The sequence below is a fragment of the Echinococcus granulosus genome, assembly GCF_000524195.1.
Source record: "Echinococcus granulosus chromosome Unknown EG_S00030, whole genome shotgun sequence".
Taxonomy (NCBI): domain Eukaryota; kingdom Metazoa; phylum Platyhelminthes; class Cestoda; order Cyclophyllidea; family Taeniidae; genus Echinococcus; species Echinococcus granulosus.
In genome coordinates, this window is record NW_020170410.1 from 814177 (window position 1) to 835502 (window position 21326).

The window sequence follows — 21326 nt, forward strand, 5'->3', positions numbered from 1 at the left end:
AGAATTCCAGAAAACGAAAAGCGGAAAGAGGTAGGTAGATGTGCTACGAGACCTTCCTGAGTTGCAATTCCATTAGCAAGAAGTCGTTCAAGTTCAAAGAATGAGAACAAAATTGGGTAGACCGAAAGTAAATGCTCCGAGATTTCAGGAAATTGCCACATTCTTCCCAAAAGAGGTACCTAGAAGCACCACCATTCCTTCAGATCCAGTAAGAGTTAGTTCAGGAGATGTGAGAATGAACTGCGGAAGGAATCCCCCTTCTTTATGTACAGATGCTTCAGGTTTATTGCAGAAGGGAGTGTGATAGGCGCGAAGAGAAAGAGAATAGACAGAAGGTTACTTGGACTTAGACTTCGACCAAAGGAAGTCGTAAGCAGCAGAATCGAAGGAGTCCTCGAATCCCATGTCCTCTTGCAGTTCCAAACGAGCCCGCGGCTTTCGACGCAGCAGGCGCCGAGCCCGTTCCTCCTCATCGCACTCGTCCAGATCCAGCGGCAACTGAGAAGTCAAAAGTGAAGATCAGTGAGCAGCAACTGGTGCTATTGAATCTTCACAGAACGACGCGCGATTCATTTACACATTTAACTGCGCGGGCTCCTCAGTCTTTGCATCTTTCAGTTCGCTCTGCAGCGTGACGCTCCATTCTCTCCATTTCTGTTTGCAGTCCATTAGCCTTTCTCAACATTTACATTAACGTTATATCCAGAGTGATACATCTTATAGTACATTCAGAGGGAACTTTGATATCAATGCCGTACCGTGGTTGCCACGACATTATGAAATGATCGATCTCGAAAGGCCTTGATCACTGGATATGTCGTAGGATTGGGAAAAGGAAGAGGATGAAATTGAGCTGAACTAGTATACTTGCCTAAAATATATTTCAAGGCGTCATTAACCCCCAAAATTTCCTATTTGACGGCTCGAATCTCTACTGCTTCAAGGGATACATCGGTCCCAAACCGACCATAAACTTTCGAATTGTTAAAGGGTTTGACGCAAATGTGACAAATGATGGTAACACTTCGCTGTTAATGCAACTTATTATCCTGTCATTCCCAAATCCGATAACGGTGAGTCTACGCACCAGTTCTATGTCTCATAGCGTCTGCAGGGACAAATGGGTCGTTATATTGGTAGTCCAAATTATTCTCCTTGCTCCCTCCAGTTCATTTGCGAACCGTTCGATGCAAGAGAATGACTAGGAGGTCAAGTTTCCATGAAAAATGATCCAGAAAGTGCTCAAAACTGCCAGGTTAATGAAACACGACAATCATCATAGTTAGTCGAAGGTGCATCAAATGAACGGAGTATTTAACAAAGAGATGGGGCTCATAAAAAGGCACCTCGCAAAACTAATATTATTGGCCCAAAGTGATGTTGGTTCTCACAAGCGTACAAACAATTGACATGCAAAAATAGCGCAGTTGAGCGAAAAGTTTACCTGAAGCACATATCGTGGCTCCTTGTAGCGAATCCGAATAGTAGCGCCGTTAGGTAGGGCCAGGTGAACAGGATACATTCGCCCATAAAGCTCACGATTTACCCGAGTTATGCACACCCTGGTCGAGGATAGGTAATGGGGGATTCTTAAGAAAAGCGTATAAGTGTAAAGTCACTATTTTCATTCCCCATCAAATCGGGTCGAAAATAGACTTACTTTGTACAACGAAAAAGAAGAAGCCGGAAGAGGTTCCGTAATTCGGGAGCTTGAAGCGCCATGGTTACAACTTGGTGTCAATATATTAAAAGACGATTTCAATGGGATAGTCTGAAATGTGCTCTATAGGTCAAGCCGTCTAGTTTAAAAAGTAGGTTTGAAGGAGAAGAACTGTTGAGGACAAAACATCTCTCCTACAATTAAGTAACTCACAAATTTAGCGTTAGTATTGCATTTAGCAGCCGACTAATCTAGATTACACATCCGCGCGCGACTTACACACAATTTCAAAAACGCGCCTGAGTGCCACCGTTTTTTACACTAAAACTTAATGCTTACCCCATTATATTATGCAAACTAAATGCACATTTAGTATAAACATGCGTTTAACAGTCAAAAGTTATGTTATGATTACAAAGTAAGTAGTTCCGAACGCTTTAGAAATGAGTTGACTTTTCAAGGACACTCTAACTAATCATCGTAAGGGAAATGTGCGAGTGGCTAAGTGGTATCTGATTGACAATGGACAGTGTTCGGTTAGCGAAGTTGTTTCGAGATCTAGAAGAGCTAGAAGCCGCTGCTGAGAAAGTAGTAAGTTCTCAAGAAAAGTGCAAGTTGTATGAAATGAATCGGAGGAAGTCCCAGGAAGCTTTAAACCGGCTGAATGACAGCCATTCTCCAAATGTCGTCTGGGCTTGCCTTTCCCATCAATTTTTCAAGGTCCCTAAGGATGGTCTTAAAACTGCCATTAAATCAGATATGAATACTTTGACCACCGAAATCAGCTCTCTTCGAAACGATATTAAACGTGACCTGGAGGATCTACGAAAACTTGAAGGGAAGGATCCTTTGAAGGGCTTCAACTTGAAGCCTCTCACCAGAGATGAAGTATCCGCTGTTACTGGCATTTATTAAATGTTTTTCGACTTTCCAATAACGAGTACTTTTGTCTTCTTTGTGCTTCTTATTTGATTTATTGGGCTTTTTTAATGATGTGATGATCGGCCGCCTAGTTTTTTTGAAAAATTCACGAAGCATATATGCTTTTGTTCTGGCTTGATTAAAGTTTCCATGGCGTCAGCATTGCTTCTTTATCGAAGTGAGGACTCTATGGTTGCAATTCAGTGATTTTTATTCCCTTTATTCTTGATTCTGGTTTTGTGCCCTATTGGCTTTTTATTTTTGCATTTAGTTTGTCCCAAAAACTTTTGCCATGTTTGAGGCAGACCCTTTAGAGGTATAGAGATATGACATCATTTGAGTCCCTGTCATTATTTGAAGCCATATACTACTTTGAATCTTTATGCTCCGATGTTCGGCATTAATGGTGATAGTGCAACTCCTTTTATTCCACCTGAAGCGATTCGAGGTAAATCATCCATCCTAATCCCACAGGATTGGTTGACCTTAGATTTCTCACTGGATCAATTGCGTTGACGATGCAGCAAATTAACGTTTGAAGAAGTGGACTTGTCATAGTATTTCATCTTAGATTAGAGCAGGTCTTTTTTCGGATAAGGATTAAATGTAATTAACCTACTTTAGTTGTCCTTGTGTAGATTTCTTTGTGACGCAAACGGGATAAGGAATTTCATCTTACCATTTTCTTGCAAACCACCTCATCTTGCTAAAAGGCTGCTTTTTTTCTGGCCGTAGCGCCTTAAAGTGCCTTAATTGACTGGTCAATCGAGTGGGTTCAGAGTGTTTAGTAGGCTCTGCGAGACACTCGTTTGTGCTGTTCGGTTCCAATCCTCCCGCATCCAAATGGTCACTTCCCAATCTTTGTCAGCCCTTTGTGACAGCCGACCTTTTGACTGAGGGAGATAGAATCGAACTAACTTGTGCTGATTAAAAGGTGGAGTAATACCACGATCTTTGATTGACAAGTAGTATAGGCGATGCTTTTTCAACCTTGAACGAGACGGGATTTCTGTGTGAGAGCGACTCGAGTTAACTGCCTCATGTAGGTGGCAAAGAGTACTTGTTTTGCTGCTTTTGCGAGAAATGTCATACGGGGTGTTCAGCCTTCCAATACGTTTCCGTTCCAAGCAATGAAATTGTCAATATTTCATGTTAATTATATAAGATCTCTACGCGGGGACTAGCTGGGATTGGACCCACATAATCGAAGGTTAGCACAGTGTCTGAAAGACAAACCAAGTGGACAGTCTAATACCTTGCTAATTTGTGTATTTCAGGAAGTGGAGTTGTAGTTATTTTTCGACTTTGAATCGAGTAGCATATTCCCTGAGAATGAGCAAGGCGGTCTCAATACTACACATTGGTTCAAGCACACCTCTCCCCTGAGAATGCCTAAGTCTGAATAAGTGATGTTGATTGCGCAGGATCAGGTCATTCCAAAGCCGCCACAAGATAAATCGCACAGGCGGTATAATCCGCTAACTCAGGAGTGGGTGGTTGTCTCCCCGAACCGCATCAATCGACCTTGGGCAGGAGCTGTTGAGAAGACATCACCCGTTTCTGCTGGCGATCCTACTTCCCAGGTATCTGAGGATTCCGCGAAGCCCAATGCTTTGGCCCCCGGCTCAACGCGTTCCAGCGGAGTGGTGAATCCCTTCTATGAGAGCACATTTACCTTTCCCAACGACTTTCCTGCCTTCGTACGTGCTGTCTAATCTACCTTGGCATAGCTTCGCGTTTGCTTTTTCATTTTCAGATCAATTCAAAATTGGTCTGGTAAAGTTAAAGGATTCTAAAACCCGCATTGAATTTTATTTGATTAATTTGATCCCACATTTATCCATTGTTCATTCGGTCTGTTTTTATTACATGTCTGGCGACGATTCAAGTGCTGTTTTTGCTTGCATATAGACTCATTTTTAGGCTTTTTGACTTTGACAGATTTAGTCGCCAAGCTTTGCCTTCGTCTAGTCGGACTAGGAATCTTATTCACTGGTCAGATAATTAAATTTGGCCAAAAGAATGCAGTTTCGTATTGCCCATGGGGAGGACGTTTAGAGAAGTGGCGAGTGACTGCATTTAGATGGATCATTTACCTAAGTTGGTGCGCCAAACCAGTTGGATTTGCAATTTATAATAAGCACTTGAATTAAGCTAGGGCATTTCAAGCAATAGAAGGTGCATTTCATTTCTCGGCTTGTAGGATCTCCCAGCTACCCTTATACACTGTTCCCTAATATTTCAACGCTAACTGGAAGGCTCTAGGAGAGCCATGGAAACAACTCCGAACAATGCCTCCCAACCGAGTCGTTGACAAGCGCATATAGTGAAGTGAGCAGTGTAAATTCGTTTGTGTCACCGTGTGGTGACCCTTCAAAACTACAAGTGCTCACGAATGATCGCAATCACCATTTCCACAGAGAGATTCGTCTCTTGTACACTCAAGTTACACGTCCGGTTGTGTTTCAATTATGTGTAGAGGAGTGGAGGTTCAACACGCTGACTGAAGGTTAACAGAAATGACTGCCGTGGTTGTAGACTGGTACCTACCATGGGTGGGGTTGTCAATGACGTATGATCATCCTTGAAATACTTGCAACATCCAAATGTCTTAGTGTAACAGCACTCCGTCACCGTACTGAGCTCAAGTCTGCTGTAGGTACGAGTATCTGGGGCTTGTAAGCCCACATGTGCTACCACCTTGGCCTACTGTGCCCATTTACGGCGTCTGAATTGACTTATGACCTGTGTGTCAGCTACGGATGTCTGGCGTAACACAATTGTCGCTTCCTGCTGCATGCGCCACCGCCAGGTTGGAATGCTTTTTGTAGACGTGAAATTACGTATCTATCTGACTTGAACAATACTAGTGGAAGTTCTACCCCGAGTGCTTCATTTCACCAATTTTGAGGTAGCGTACTGAAATGACATCTAATGGTCTCAGTTAAATACTCTGGTCTTAAGTTGACCATGTTCTTTACAGTTTATGTGGGTGGGCACTTCGTTATTTCTCTTCAACCAATTCAGTGATGCGACGCAGGCGTCAGATTTAGCTAGGCTATCATTAATCTTTTCACGTGGTCAAGGTGGTCTACTACGATAAAGCTGTTACTTTTTTGGAGAAGCAAGCAATCCCCTCACTCACTATAATTTAGATTGAGAAAAACGAAGTCTTTTTTAAGTAGAATTACGAAATATCCAGTCCTATGCTCAATTGGACTAAGAGAATCCATAGCTTCTTTTGAAGTGATGGGAGCTAGAAAGGAAGTGTACCTAAATTTTGACTAAGGTACGGGAATTGCACCTTAAAAGATAGAATACCGAATTCCAATCTATTTACCACAGTTTCTTCTGTCCGGTTTAACTTTTTCCACTTGAATCCAGCAGTTTGATACAAATTCTAGTGAAGTCACCCAGTCTTATCTTTAAAATCTCACATTTACAGGATTTTTTTTCATTGTTGGAGCGGCTTTAGGTGATGAACTCTTGTTGTTATTGATGCAGGAAAATTATGCAGCCGTAGTGATGCAAGTTTCCTTCCGATTACAGTGGTTGGACTAGAGTGGGCTCACGGCCAATGCTAGGTTTGTTTTTACAAACTCCCAAAGGCCGTAATTTTGCTACTCAGAATGGAAGAAAGGTTTTTTTAGCCCACAGAAGGACGGAGAGACTGTAGTTAAGGGTAGGATACCATACCAATCTTGTGAAGCTGTGGCAGATAATATCAGCTGGGGATTGGACCACCTAATCAAAATCATAAGCGAGATTATTTTATCACTTATATCTTGATCAATTTTGCCTAGACTCATGTATTCTGGTGCATTTTACGCCTTTCTCGTCAATATGTAATACAATCTGGATGATAAATTGCGATTGCAATCGGCTTGTCAGGTGGAAATGTTTACAATCCATCACTACTGCTCCCTCAGCCATCAATGTTTGCAACAACGCGCGAGTTAACTTAGCTTTTGTCCTCCTCAAAAACAGCAAATTGGAAAATAGTATTTTCAGCAAATATTTTGATGGGTCAGAAGCAAATCCAGCCACAGGTGACACTTCTGCAAATTATTTTTACTGTACTGCTGAAATAGAATCGATTCCTGTAAAAGGATTGTTGCCAGATCCTGTAGAATTCTGTGCCAACGTAGATAGATAAAAATTGCGTCGTTCTGGAAGCCTAGAGCTGGAACGAACGGCTGCCAGTGCTCTCGATGAAATTGTTGCAAATATTCTCTCCGAGATATAACTAACTTTTCAAAGACCACCTCAAAGTGTCTTTTAAAGAATTTACAAATGATTCATACGGGGTGATAAGGAATGAAGTAAATCAAGTCTTGAGTGGATTAACGATGCTTACAATTTGAGTCAGCTCATGAAAATGGGAGGCGAATGGGACAGAACTCCAATTTCAGTTCGGTGTAGTTCATATCAAGGTTTATTTCGTTCCGTTGACAATTCTTCCAAGACAGTTCTACCAAGGGCACTTGTATTAGACCATTAAATATGCAGTTCTGACCTCACATCGAAATGTTCGTTTTCATCCCGCAGGCAAGGATCGGAGACACTTGGCCAATGATTGCACCCGAAATACCACTGGTACTATTTTTTCATCTTGTGATCGCTAGTAAAGCATGTCTGAAAGGCAGTTTTTTAAGGATTTTTTAATAACTTGGTCTTTATCTAGCTTACAGGATGTGGTCAGGTGCCTAAAACACGAAGGTGGTGATCCGCTGGCCTTGATTCTACTTCATGCTATAGATGAAGTGTTTTAAAGTCTTTTTTCCCTTACATTTATAGCGATGTTTGGATGGAGTAGTGGTGTTCTATAAAGTTAGACTGTATCCATTGTTAAGTCCCGTTAATCTGCAATGAATAGTATATTCATGAGCATTTTGGCACCTCATTCCAATTTATTCAAAGCAAATTCTTTTTTGTGCCACTGGTAACAATAAAAGACCGTATTAACGGTGTTTGGCGTTTTGTCTTGATTGCAAAGGAAAACAAGTTTGGAAATTACTCATTATCTTTCAGATGCTTGTTTAAATCATACTGTTGGACCAATTAAGTATTCTTTCTGCTTCCCATTTCTGATTAGTTTTTAACTATCCAATATCCCTTCATTAGGTACCATTATTCACATCTTGTCGCTAATTCACAAGCAGTTTGCGTACTTTGGGTCCCTTGGCTATTTTTTACTCAATATGGTCGGACCATATTGTTTACATCCTGTGGCTCGTTACAGACTGGGTCATCTAAAACTATTTTCTTGGAAACCAAGTTTCAACTTGTACTTAAAAAACACGCAACCAACAAATGAATTATTTATGGTCACACATAAATCCCTCACCAGTGGTCTGTTTGAAAGACAAGGACAAAGTGAAATGCACATTTTAGGCAGAGGTGACCAAAAAGGCGAGAATAACTGACACGAAACCCCGGCGACTCTATAACCTGACTAACCTACTGTGTGCTGGAAGTTCTGCAGGTCAAAAAACATTGGAGAAAGCATTGATGATTCACTTTTACAAGAGCTAAGAGTACTGACTGTGGTGTGAGCGAAATGTAACAGATTTTAAGCTCTTAAGGTAGTATTCAAAGAGAACTAGTGATGCAGTGACCATAAATCGTCACAATAAATAAATAAAGCTAGTAGCATCGAGGGCAAACCTAGGTATTTTAAACAATCAGAATTGGCGTTCAGAGAAAGTAAACATTTCATGCTAGCTGATCTACCATGATGGTAGTCAAGCATTTGTGAAAATTGTTTGAAATATCCTATCAGCGTCCTCAAAAAACCTATTGCGAAAAAAGCAGAATTCTAGGTTTGTAAAGTCCAATTACTTAAAGAATACGGACATCTAGTATTCAGTGGCTTAATCTAGCTCTATAAAGTGTCCCTTAACTATTTTTTATTTACAGTCGGCACGTTTGGGAGAGGCGGAAGGAGATTTGTCGGAGGACGCAAGAAAGGCGCAATCAGCGGATCCTCTGTTTGCTTGGGCTCCTGCCACAGGGGAGTGCTACGTGACCTGCTTTCATCCCCGTCCTGACCTCACCCTCGCTCTTATGACCCACGAGGAAGTTATCAAGGTCATTGAGGAGTGGGCCCGTCTCACTCGTCAATGCGCTGATCGCGGGTTTCAGTGGATTCAGATATTTGAAAACCGCGGCGAGATTATGGGGTGCTCGAATCCCCATCCACATTGTCAGGCGAGCGAATCTGTAGTCGTGGAGGCGTTATGAAGTGTACAAGTTTGGAAACATGTTTAGTATGGATGTGTGGGTGTATAGGACCAAATCTCGGGGGCTGAAGCGAAGAAAAATAGTTCTACTGAAGTACACTGTCATTATAGTGATAAGAAAAGACTGAAAGACTAGAAGTTACTTAATATAACGTTTCTCATAGCTCCCTTCTTACTTAGAACATTATTTTCCGAAGTGGCTACCGTGGTTTCAATAAAACTTATCAACATAAACTCTCTCCTCTTTATCAACACTTTCGGTATTAACGATGGATGTTGACAATTGTCATTTGGCAACAGAAGTGCTCTACATTAACCCCATTTAACGAGAAGCTTTGCCCAAAAAGCCTCTTTCTGATGAAAATGAAAGGAAATGTGAGGCTTTCCTGTGGTTTCATCCTAGCCGCATTCAGTTTATGAATCATCCGCTACCTTGGCTTCTGACGAAGAGTAGAACCACCAGATCTTAAGATTGTAATCATTGGTTCTTGACTCAGTAGAAGTGATTTAAATGAGGGATAAATGTATCCACTCCTATCAAAATGTTACAGCTTTTTTGAAGGCTACGCCGACTAATGTCGGAAAAATCTAGTTACCAACGTTCCTTTCATCCTTTTGAAACAGATTTTCTATCGTTACATAATGTTACTACCAATGTACCCTCTTGGTATAATCGAGATATGCATGAAATGCACGGCAGCTATATTAAGTAAGCGGCGTACCAGAAAGTCGGTTCTTGTTCGGCTAGAGGATCATAGCACTTTAAAATAACTTTCAATGTGCGTTCGTATAATCAAACAAGATATCGCTCTGGTTTCCGTCATTTTAAGTGTCTGGCCACCTCACTTTCTCAAGAGTCTTGGTCGGGGTGGATTTATGTGCCAATCCAACTGTTTCATAAATTGCCAGGATGTTTACGGCCAAAGTGGAATCTCTGCACCAATTGGTGGTCGAGCAAGCCTTCACATAAACCGGTGTTTACGTATGTGTACGGGTGTGTTTCCACGGAACGCTGCGTTAGGCGTGGTAGGGCGCCCAACCACCTCTCATTTCACTTTCAATAAATGTCTTGACTGTGTTTGCTCGCGATGATGATGCGTAGAGATAATGAGCTTGCCATTTCAAATCGTTTGTTATGCGTCGGTTCCTCATTCTGTTTATTTTTGATTTGATCAAAATTCAAATATTATTTCCCCAAATTTCTTGCACAAAATAATCATTTAGCGGTTTTAGTCATGTCTAAATTCATTTTTTATGTAACACCCCGAGTCTTTCTTGAAGTGGATAAAGTCATAACACTAGAGCCGAAAATGCGTCGATGTATAGAAGGGCTGAGAGACTGCTGGCATGGCCCGGAGGCCATGCCACACAGTGGAAGTACCCGCAAAACCAAAACAAAGAGCTAAATAAACAACCAAAGTATGTTATTAATATCAAAGCCTATAAATTACGAAATTGACTCTCGGGACTTCGTGAACACATATGCCTGGGGTGAACGAGCGACTAAAAGCATGAATGTCACGTTAGGGGACTATGCACGACCGATGTAAAAGTGGCACAGATACTTTCGTGCATAGATGGGACAAATTTTGACAGCTAAGAATAATTCTACTGTTATACCTGTAGCGCCCAACATTTCCTTGGTGTCGGAAGAAATCACAGTACTGTGTATTACAGATGCACGAAAGGGCTGTGAGACTACTGGCATGGCCCGAAGACCATGCCGCTGGACGGAAGTACAATAATCAAAGCATTACATAGCATCGTCCATGTCACCACATTGGCGGATGGTATGTTTGGACACCGAATGGAGTTTTTTTATTGGACTAATAGCGCAGCATCACCATAGATTCATTTAGGAACTGGCACTGAAATTTGAATAATGTGTTACACGTTCTATGTATATTTGCCCAAAATCGAAGAATGTCTTCATTCTATAGCATTTCTTCCGCAACAGTCAGGTGTAACTAGCCTGTGCTTGCTGCCCACAGACACAACCATCATATCTCACCTTCCACCCGGTTACCTAACTTTATCGTGCTGGTGATTCCCATTAGTTGTACCTGTTGAAACATTGCATTTGCTGGATGAAAGTGTTTGTTTTGAATTTCTGGATCATTTTTGCATTCTTGCGATGAAATCAACCATCTTGAACTTGATGGACCATTAAGAAATCCGAAATGAGTGTTTTAACGCTTAAACTAAGGAAAAAAACGTCCTAATGTAGCAGCCTACGTCTTTCCTGCAGTCGAAGGAAGTTATATGAGTAGATGACATATTACTGATGTACGTAAAAGCCGAGGCTACCACCATAGCTAGGAGCCATGTTGGAGAGCGGATGTGCAATAGCGGAGCCTTAGGTGCCCGCGTAACCAAAACACCAAAGTAGTGCACCAAATTTTGTCATTCTACAATAGAGCATGAACAGTTGGGCCAGATTTCTAACTTAGTGTTTCCTTTAATCATTCCATGTCTATTTATTTACATTTTGAAAAGTTGTTGGTTAATTTAATGACAAAACTTCTGATTTCGGATGAAAATTTCGCTTTCTCTTATCTCATTTGTTAATCTTGAGTCGTGGAGAAAGGCGTTTTTCATAGCATGCTTGGCGGAAATGAGATGTTTTTTTGGTTTTACAATTCAAAATCAGTGATTTTGGCGGTGTATACGTTAGAACCGATAGATGGAAAGTGTTTTCCCAGGTTCAGTCTTTAGTCTGAAATCTTGGCTACATTATCCCTTTTTACTACTTCAAGCGTGCTTCGAGATGTGCTTACCGCTTACATTTTAGCTTGGGACATGCCGAAACCAAAAACTATTTCAATTAACATACATATTTAATGTTTTTGGGTGATTCTTCTCTAGAATCCATAGCCTATTTAGATTATTTTCTACTCCTTGAGGATCCTGCAATTTTTACCCTCATTTTTTAATTCAAACTGTTGCTTACGTTTGCGTAAAATGACTTCAGTGCTCATAACATACTAGTGGTAAAGTAAAACTGGCACTGATAAACTGGCTTGATTACGGTTGTGTGATTTGGCATGTGTCTATAGCTCAATAAATAATTAGTAGCTTTGAGAGCCCGTCATAAATGCCAACATGCTGTCATGAGTACAAGTGGGGCCCTGAAAAGGTCATTGACTGCCCATGTGGGAGCGTGCTGCTCATCACAACTCCTCCGAACACGATTTAAAGTTCTTGTTTAACTATTTAGGTAAGATTCAACGTTTTGATCCCATTCATATCGTTTAGACTAATGTACCATAGTTACACAGGCTCTCCAGACAAATTATAGGTGTCGATGCAGAATTTAACGATCGCTTAACCCAAAATGTTAATATTTTGGCTCCATAACCATGGTTAAGTTTTAATCTTAGATTGTTTTGACACCTTAAATTAGTACCCCCGACATGTGATTCATCACTTAGTTTCGTACTACGTAGAGCCATAATGATACTGTGGTTTTAGATTAGTAGATTACAACAGTCTGGTCCAACAATCCCATTTGCTACCGCAAATCTTCGCAGCTCTTAACTATTATGAGGATGTTCCATCATTCCTTTCAATATTGCTTTGCATTCGTGGTTGATTTGCTGTCCCTTGTCTGTTATGTTCGTGTTACTTCCCAGTAGTGTTTGGAATGCGGAACCATTGCTTGACTAGACGAGGACGAATGAGCAATTAGTGGACGCACTGGTCTGGGAGATTGTGTTTTCTTTGTGATTTTCCTACCTCTTGCTATTCCCCTACATGGTACACTTGAAGTTCAGTCATGCGACAAATTTGTTCCAGACTACACCGATTTTGTTTTTTACCGTCATTTAAAGTAAGGCAGTTAGGGGGTAAAACTTATCTACCTACCTCTACCTTCTTTATTACCATCTATCCACTGCACCCTCTTTTCTAAGCAAGGAATTGCGTCGTGTAAACTGTAAAAGATTCGCCTTCCAATAAACTAAAAAAAATGTTTTTGTTAATTCTATTAACCGTTCCGGCCCTCTGAGCTTACTCTCCATCCTCTGAATGAATAATTAATCTTTTACGATGTCAAAACTATCAATAGCTTAGGCGCATACCCGCATTATAGCCTTCTGGAGACGGGCCGAATAAAATCTTCTTATCAAGATCCTATAGGTATTTTCCTGATTATAAATATGACTGAACAAACTAAAAAGTTCTCTTATCAAATATAATAACGTTAAGTTTGACTATTTACAATAGGGCCTCAATTGACTTTTGTCTGCCAATAAGTGTGGTGACCTGAGACTTCCCTGAAGACGAATGAAGACGTAATAACAAGGCAGAATATGTATTACCGACCTACAGAAGGACTGAGGGCCTACTGCCATGGCCTAGAGAGCATTCCGCCCAGCAAAAGTACCCATGAAACCAAAACAAAGGATTAGTCAAATAAATCAAGATATCACATAGCCCTACTCTCCTTTTGAGTATCGTCCTCAGCGCTCCCCTTAGTCAACCTCCAGCGGCGGCCAGCACAGCGGGATCGGTGCTGTAAAAATAACACACACCCGCCAACCACACCATCATCCAATTTGGGTGCAACCGAGAAGATATCTGACCGCAACGCCACTGACCCCTCTCGGCAATTCCACTGGATCTTGAGTATCGTCCTGTTTGGGAGCTGTATTGGGGGAAGGGGAAATGTGCTGGCTATCGCACATGTCTATCGCTAGCTATAAGAACACCGGTCGGAAAGCAGGTATTATAAAAAGAAGAAATTATAAATCGTTTAGTGGAAATAGGATATCGCATCTGTTCCTCCTTGCTACTCTGTTCTCACTTCAGTACTGTTCATTCATATCTATCTGGGTTTTATCCAGCTAGTAGAAAGGTGGTAGAGGTATCACATGTTCACTTCATTGACACCTTCGTATAGGTACAGGTAGACACATCCGTAATGAACTTTTTTAAATGGTTCACGTCTAGTGTCAGTTCATTCGTTAATAACATTCCTGCGAAACTCGGGACCGAGGGTCGTCACAGATTTCCCCATTTGTAGCATATACCTTTCTTCCCCTATGTTAGGATTTAGTGCTGGGTGATAGAAATCAGGATATTTGTCCTTTAGGATTGGGTTTGCTTTCCGCTATCACCACTGTAGCGCCCCGAGATTATCTTGGAGACATAAGACGGCATAATGCTTGGGCAGAGCATATGTCGCCTGCATACGGCGGGGCTTGGGGCTACTGGCACGGCCCGGGGGCAATTTTGCCGAGCGGATACGCAAAATCGGTGCCCTAAGTGTCTGTGAAACCAGTAATTCTGGTATTACATAAGAAAAGTTAATGCATTTTATTGGTTATCTGAGGTGCACTCTTTTGTAATTAAGCTCATGACCTTATAATCCCGCATGGGCTGTTCATATGGTCAAAATCATTCTGTAATGTATATTTAACTATTTACAAAGTGTTAGAATTTATCTACTTAAAGTAAGTAGATGCTGTTTCAATTAGGCAAACTGTAATATGCTCTCGTGGCGCGTTTTCATGGCTAAAGTTACTGAAACGGAACGTCCCGTGCGTTCATAAGCATTTGCATTTTCGACAAACATTATAATTCCTGATATTTCGGGTTACCTTTGCTGCTGTACTAATTCAACGACGGTAGCGAAGCCTATTCTCCCTAAATGATGCAAAGTTTTGCTTCCATGTGACCTCAAAATTAGCTCTGAATAGAATTTGAGAAGACAGAAGCTAATTAAATTTTGCTTTTGGGGAACTTTAAACTAGCCAAATGCAGGAAATACAGTTATACTGCTTTTTAATGGCTCAGTAACATTTTAAGAACGCTTTATTACAAATGAAAACTTAATTCGGCTTAACCTTTATCTAACCGACAATGGCAAATTCTAGTTGGTCATTTGAGGTTTTTTTTATCATTCTCCTGTAGGCATGGGTAAGTGACTTTATTCCCACACGAGCCCTGCGTAGTGATTACGGTCAGGAGGACTACTACTCCCGTCATGGGAGTCTCCTACTTCTCGACTACGTAAAACGCGAGTTAGCCGCAAATGAACGCATCGTGGTGACCAATGCTGATTGGGTAGTCCTCGTGCCCTGGTGGGCGGCGTGGCCCTTCGAGTGCCTCATACTTCCACTTCGACGTCATATCTGTCGACTGGACGAACTGACTCCTGAAGAGCAATCTACACTAGCCGATGTCATGTCGCGCATTTTGGTCGCCTATGACAATCTCTTTAAAACAAGCTCACCCTACTCCTTCGGATGGTATCAGGCCCCACTGCAGTTATCTCAGAAGGCTGTCTACTGGCAGCTGCATGGAATTTACCTGCCTCCGCTTCTACGCTCTGCCACAGTGAAGAAACACATGGTGGGATATGAACTCTTGGCTGAAGTACAACGTGACCTGACGCCGGAAAGAGCAGCTCATTTACTGCGTGACGCTGCAGCACGAGAACATTATTCCAAACCACAGCAGCGATAGCAGCCTTACCTCCTGAAAATGACCACTAGTTAGCTCTTTAGCCTTCTTAGCACCTGATTTCTAGTTACTTGAACAATCATATTGTAGTTTGGAGGCCTGTCGGATTGATTTCGATGTCGACGTTTAGGACTTCCTTCTCAATTTCCCTCAAAGACCCTATATGGCGAGACATTTAATAAAATGATCTCACTTTTAAGTGTGGTTCCAACTTTGATGCCTGAGTTCCTAATGCCACTCTACTATTGGTGCATTACTACATTATTTGCGTGGACGATACGAAAGGAAAAGCGATGATAACTTTGGAATAGCAGACAACACTATTTTTAGCTAAAGATGCACCTGATTTAGATCATGAACTACCCTTCCAGAAACACAATGGAAATGACACTGTGTTTAAGATCCAGAATCTCTCTTTTAAGTCTCGTTAGACCGCCTCCTCAGCCAGTTGAAAAAAAGGAATACTGTAGGCAAAAAGTTGAGGAATTAGTATTGGGGTATTTGAGAATCTATTGAACAAATTTAGATGTTTAGATCCTGCTTCCATTCCTCCAAGGCACTCGTCCACTATTCGGACATTACCATGGCACATAGTTTGCCTAATACGAGATCCCTACCATGCATTATTCCTAGGCGCCTTTTACTCGGAGAAGAATTTGTATCGGTTTCAATTTAAGCATAGTTCCAGTCTACCATCTCGACCTTATGAAGCGTAGCAAAAATGTATTTTTATGGGAGCTCAAGCTAGATCACTCCATTATCATTTCACGCTAAGAAATGAAGGATAATATGATACAATTAGATTTCAGCCCAAATCTTATCCCTCTCGCAGAAATGATGTACTGTGACACCAAACCTAAATTCAATGATATAAACTTCTTTTTTGCTTCGGAATAATTTTTTCTCAGTTGTGGCGCATTATCAGAGATCTATTTAAGAGCCACCGAATTTAGCTCTTGATATTGCAGCGGACATGGATGAACAGGCCCAATGTACTCCAGGTGTAAACTTTTTAATCACACGAAAGAGAAAAGGTCACATATTTCCAAATTTTGAAGGCAGTTTACTTGTCCAAGTAGTTTTATTTAAAAAATTGGAACCATCTTCATTTCATGTTAGTTTAAAATTGTAAGCTAAGTAATTGCTAAACCCATTGTTCCACACGGTGAGAATGTCGTGTACTTTTAAGCTAATGCATTGTGGCAAGAGAAAGGAGAGCAGTGACCAAGCTTAGCCAATTAACTTTAAGGCAAACCTGAAAGTCGGTATGTTTAAGGATTTTTAAGCAGTTTCCGAACAATCCAAATTACCTTTTCCATTTTGTCAAGTCCATCATTATTTTCAGTCAATCTTTAACAGCTAGTTGTCACTTCAACGGTCTCCTTGTGGCATTCGTGTGAGACCAAAAGTAGAGAAGGGGATTTGTTCAAGGCCCGAGGTGGCGCCTTTATTATTATGCATATTTTTTTAAAAGTCCAAAATTACTTTATCGTGTCGAAACGATACACGAAATCCGAATGCTTTTTAAACTGTGACTACGTCGGGTCTTGTGGCCACTTTGAGATGGATGAATCCAATGTTCCCAACAGATTACAGCCCTCTATTATCCGCAGCTGAAGTGGGTAATTTGTAGCCAGGACTAGAAATACCTGTCAGGATGAAGTTTGTTCCCTAAATTATCCATGAACTTGGCGATCATTAGTTAACCACGCCCTAGCTATCTAGCAAAATATATCATTGGTGTTTTCAGCTGTCTGCGCTACATCTCATTCATAAAAGAAGACCAATTCCCAATTCTTTTGTTCTCAAATACTTAAAATGCTTAAATCTGCAAGGATGTAGCTTCAAAATAACGAAAACAACCGACAGTAGACAAAGTGATGCTTTAAAGATTCTGAGTCCAAAATGCCAAACTTCTTAGGGGAGTGAAAACTTCAAACAACTTTAGTTTCAAAGCACTTTTCTTTAAAATACAATATTCTTCGAAGGCTGAAATTTTTGCAGCCGAAGAAGCTAAGGTAACTCTGTTTTGTTGGTTCTCATTTATTTCTAACTTTACAGTGGGCCGATTATTCACGCCCTTAGTCGAACTGATTATTTCCTTATTCTCCCATTGCTTACGGCGAAACTGCGGTGAATTTCCCATACCAAGAATCTCCCACAACATGACAGTTGCATTATTAATAACGCGTAATATATAAACTGTCTTAAGCTTCGATGGTACCATGAGGAAAGGTCCTTGTTCTTTTATATGATGTCCGACTAAAATAAGCAGAATATTCCTGTTATTTCGTCTGAAAATGCTCACGAGGGTGCTTATTTAATAGGAGTGTATATTTTAAGTAGACCAAGTTCTTTATGATGGACTAATGTAGATATTGCATTTCACCTCATCAACGCTCGGCAACACATCCATTTAAAGCTGATGCATGGGATACTAATGAGCATTTGCGAACGTAAATAAACCAAACAGCTAAGTGCCAAATTCACTTTATTACATTTGTTAATTATAGGAAGAGGCATTAAAACCGACACAGGAGTGAATGGCTAATGGAAACAGTCTTGACGCCTCTTTTAAAAAAAAAGAACTGCGTAGTTAGCGCCTGTTCGTGGGCGGAAAGAAATTATCGCGTAGTGTCCTTTATAATTGTTCTATTTGTTAAAATTATCATTTATTTCGAGACACTCTAAATGAAATATATTTCACCACCCGAGGGCATAATTTACCCAACTTTCAGCTGCATTTTTTTGCAAATGAAGAAAAATTTAAGCACATTTAAAGACCACATACTTAAAGAAGTAAGTCCTAAATTCTTTGACTACAGCTAATCTATTCACACTCATAATGGATTTTCCCCTGTCATCACATTAGTTCACCCTACCCACCCGTAAATGTTGTGAAAGGAATGTCTGGAATGCTGGATAGTGGAGCAAAATAGCAAAAGCTGTAAAGCCTGTGTATATTTATTGACAAACACTCCAAGCAGAACCGGAAGCGGATTCCCTTGAAGGCATTAGCCCAGTAGGAAATGCCCACTCAACCACCAAACCAAATAGTCCTCAAAAAGTCTTGTCGTACCTCTTTACGTAACCGAATCACGACCCTGCAGTCTCATGTAGAAAAAGGATAAGTTGACATTGCTATGACTGTAAAAATAATGATAGTCTGGTTCACTAAGAAATCACAATGTAGTCCATAAATACATACTTTTGTGCTTACCACATTTCGGAAGCACATAATCCCGACGGAAATTGTTGTGCTTATTTCAACAAGAAGTACATCCTTTATTTTTCTAATTCCCAAACGGCTAAGAAGAGAATGGGATCACTTAATTGAATTCGCTTAGTTGTTTTGAAAAGCATTAAGACTACTTCGGCCTTACACGCTTAAGTTGCGTCAGATTTTGAACAAGATCGCTTATCCTTAAAATTGTGTTTTTTACCAAAAAATCTAAACTTTCTCAAGTGCCATAATTTTTTAGTGCAAAACACCTCGTTTTCAAAAAGCATGAGAAAATTTTGACATAATTACTTTAGGACGCAAAAAAAAGGCGTCATTTAGTACCGTTGTAAATCAAAAGATGAATAGCCATTTCCCAAATTGTTCAAATTGGAACTCCGGGCAAACTAATGCAATAGGCTCGGTGATTCCTTCGTCTACCTCCCCCATCATGCCTTTTGAATCGGTGGACGAGTTGGGCAAGGACATGCCTGATTGGGAAGTGATTTTTAAATGGGTGCAGATGTCACGGATTAGGAGTCTTCAGGGTACGTTTCCTCCTCGGAGACCATCGGCATCCCACCCAACACGATGCTCATATTATCCGGCAGTTTCTAGCCTAAAATGTGTATTTATTTGTATGTATTATAACAAAGTTAAAGGCAATAAATTCTTTTAAAGCTCATTTGGAGATGCATTCAAGGTATGTAAACGTCATATTTCTGTTGGAATTGATAATTACGAGATGGTGAGCGGTACATACCGTGTAACGAATTCTATCTGATGGGTTAATTGCCTTTGCATATTAATAGGAAAGTATTCACTTCAGAGCGAGCATTGTGGACAGAACGTGTGCTCCAGAAGCAGAAATTTACTTGTGCCCGAATAAATAAATAATGTGGAAACAGAATTCCTCTCTCATGAAACCCCTCGTAGGTTGATTTCACAATTTAGCAATGAACCGTGGTGTAATGGTTGACCAGCTGCAGGCATGAACACAAGGGCTGTAAAAGAGAACATTGGTTTATCCGTGAAAGTCAAAGAGGGCCGGTTGTAAAATTCTCAAGAAGGCTCAGTTTGGGCTTGCAAATTATCTCTGCTTCCATTCAAGGCAATTCCAAGGTTGATAGTATATCAGGTGAATTCCAGACAATTGACCCATTGGCGGAATTTGTTTCTTAATGGAAGCGCATTGCTTTACCAAGGTTTGGCAAGTGGACAGAAGGATAGCCAATGGAAGCATCCATCAACAGTTGTAGTAAAGGAATTCAATGTTCCGTTATCGGCAAAAGAAATGATATTGATAGACCCAATCGACGGCCATTGGCCTCTTCTCAAAAACCATCAGGAAATTGAAATGCAAAATCGGAGTTCTCTCTTAGAGATCTTATTTTGCATATTCACATCGAATTTTGCATGACTTATAGGTACATAGCCGAAGGTCTTGCCTGCTTTTCCTTTAAATTCCTCGGACAAGTGCCAATCTCTGGCAGCTTGTTCAACAGCTGCGGCCCCAAAACGGTTGCGAGCTCTGAGCACATTATATTCGATTTCTAAACCGCAATTTTATGCTTTTCGATCAGTTCTAGCTAATTAGTCCTGTGAATGAAGGTTCAGCACAGCCCCGTAAGTACATTTCTTTGTGTGAGAATTTGCCCGAATTCGAATAAACAAAGCAAAATTCCACACCTTAATGAGTCTAGCTAGACAGCGCTTAGTGCCGCCACTACAAGGGTCTCAAAGCAGCTAGGTTTCAACTATTTTACTACAGCACTAACACTCACCTGAGCTGATCAGTAAATAGTTACTCACACACCAAGAATACATGGTCATCCTCTGATCAAGTCGAATCTCCTTTATTTTATTGTTTCGTAATCAATTACCATGTTTGTGATCTAAAGAATATGTGCCGTAAGCTTGTAACCACGACCACAGGTTAGAAAATCGGGGCGTCACCTATGTGCGAATCTGGAAGCTAGCGCGTCAGTTAATCTGACAATGGTGAAGGGATTACAGTCTATAAGCGCATCGCCATTGGCTGGGTTGAAGAGTCCGCTGTCTAAAAAATACACCGTTTACGACTGAGAAGCAGTATGAAGTGAGGCTGTCAAGTGATCCATTTACGCATTTCTCCACTTTGCACTTGCACTGGAGACATTTAAATCAGACGAGAGATGTAACACTGAGGTCACCCCACCTCTCGCCCATCACTTTGCACTGCTTCAGTTCCCAGCTCCTACATGGAAGTGATGGAGGTGGAATTTCCTTTTAGCTTATGCTCAATAGTTACTCTAATACAATAAACCTGTTGCCCTTGGAGTGTAAAAATTAGAGTTATTAAATTTTAGTTAAACTACTGTCTAATAGCTGCAAGACTTCCTCCTTTGGTATCAGGAGGTACTAGATCCCATTTTACTAGCTATTCGTCGGTTCGATGGAAAATTGCAGAGAATTTTGGTGCAGGGCAGAACTAAGCTGATTCCTTCTACTACCTTTTTGTAACGCCTAATCAGAAATACGATGAATTTTGTTTTGCTTGTTCCTCCATTTTGGGTAATGTTGAATTCCTTAAAGTCTGACTAAACGATCCACTTCGGTTAAAAATTCATGAGAAAGCCAGTGGCATAAAGTGGAATACATGGAAAATTTTGCTCAATTTAGCCTATATTTATTGCAAGAAGACATAAAGCCTCATTTAATTCACCATTCGTGGCTATACAGCATTTAAAAGAGGATTTACTTTGACATTTAGCATAGGCAAGTTAGAAAGTGACTGGTGGTGGTGGCGGTGAAGATGTGAATTGCGGTGTCTGTGAGG

The 21326-nt window shown here is 40.8% G+C and overlaps 2 protein-coding genes across 2 annotated transcripts; one reads left to right on the forward strand and one right to left on the reverse strand. All coding sequences in view use genetic code 11, as the record gives it.

The window, feature by feature from the left end:
- Nucleotides 1-336: 336 nt before the first annotated feature.
- Nucleotides 337-1722, reverse strand: EGR_04705 (39S ribosomal protein L55; the record flags this gene model as incomplete). Its single annotated transcript, XM_024493954.1, has 3 exons — nt 337-498; nt 1445-1589; nt 1661-1722. 3 exons carry the CDS (start codon nt 1720-1722, stop codon nt 337-339), a joined length of 369 nt encoding a protein of 122 aa, XP_024351707.1.
- Nucleotides 1723-2182: 460 nt separating this feature from the next.
- On the forward strand, nt 2183-15291 carry EGR_04706 (Galactose-1-phosphate uridylyltransferase; the record flags this gene model as incomplete). Its single annotated transcript, XM_024493955.1, has 4 exons — nt 2183-2548; nt 4006-4281; nt 8501-8803; nt 14737-15291. The coding sequence occupies 4 exons, from the start codon at nt 2183-2185 to the stop codon at nt 15289-15291; spliced, it is 1500 nt and encodes a 499-aa protein (XP_024351708.1).
- Nucleotides 15292-21326: the final 6035 nt, after the last annotated feature.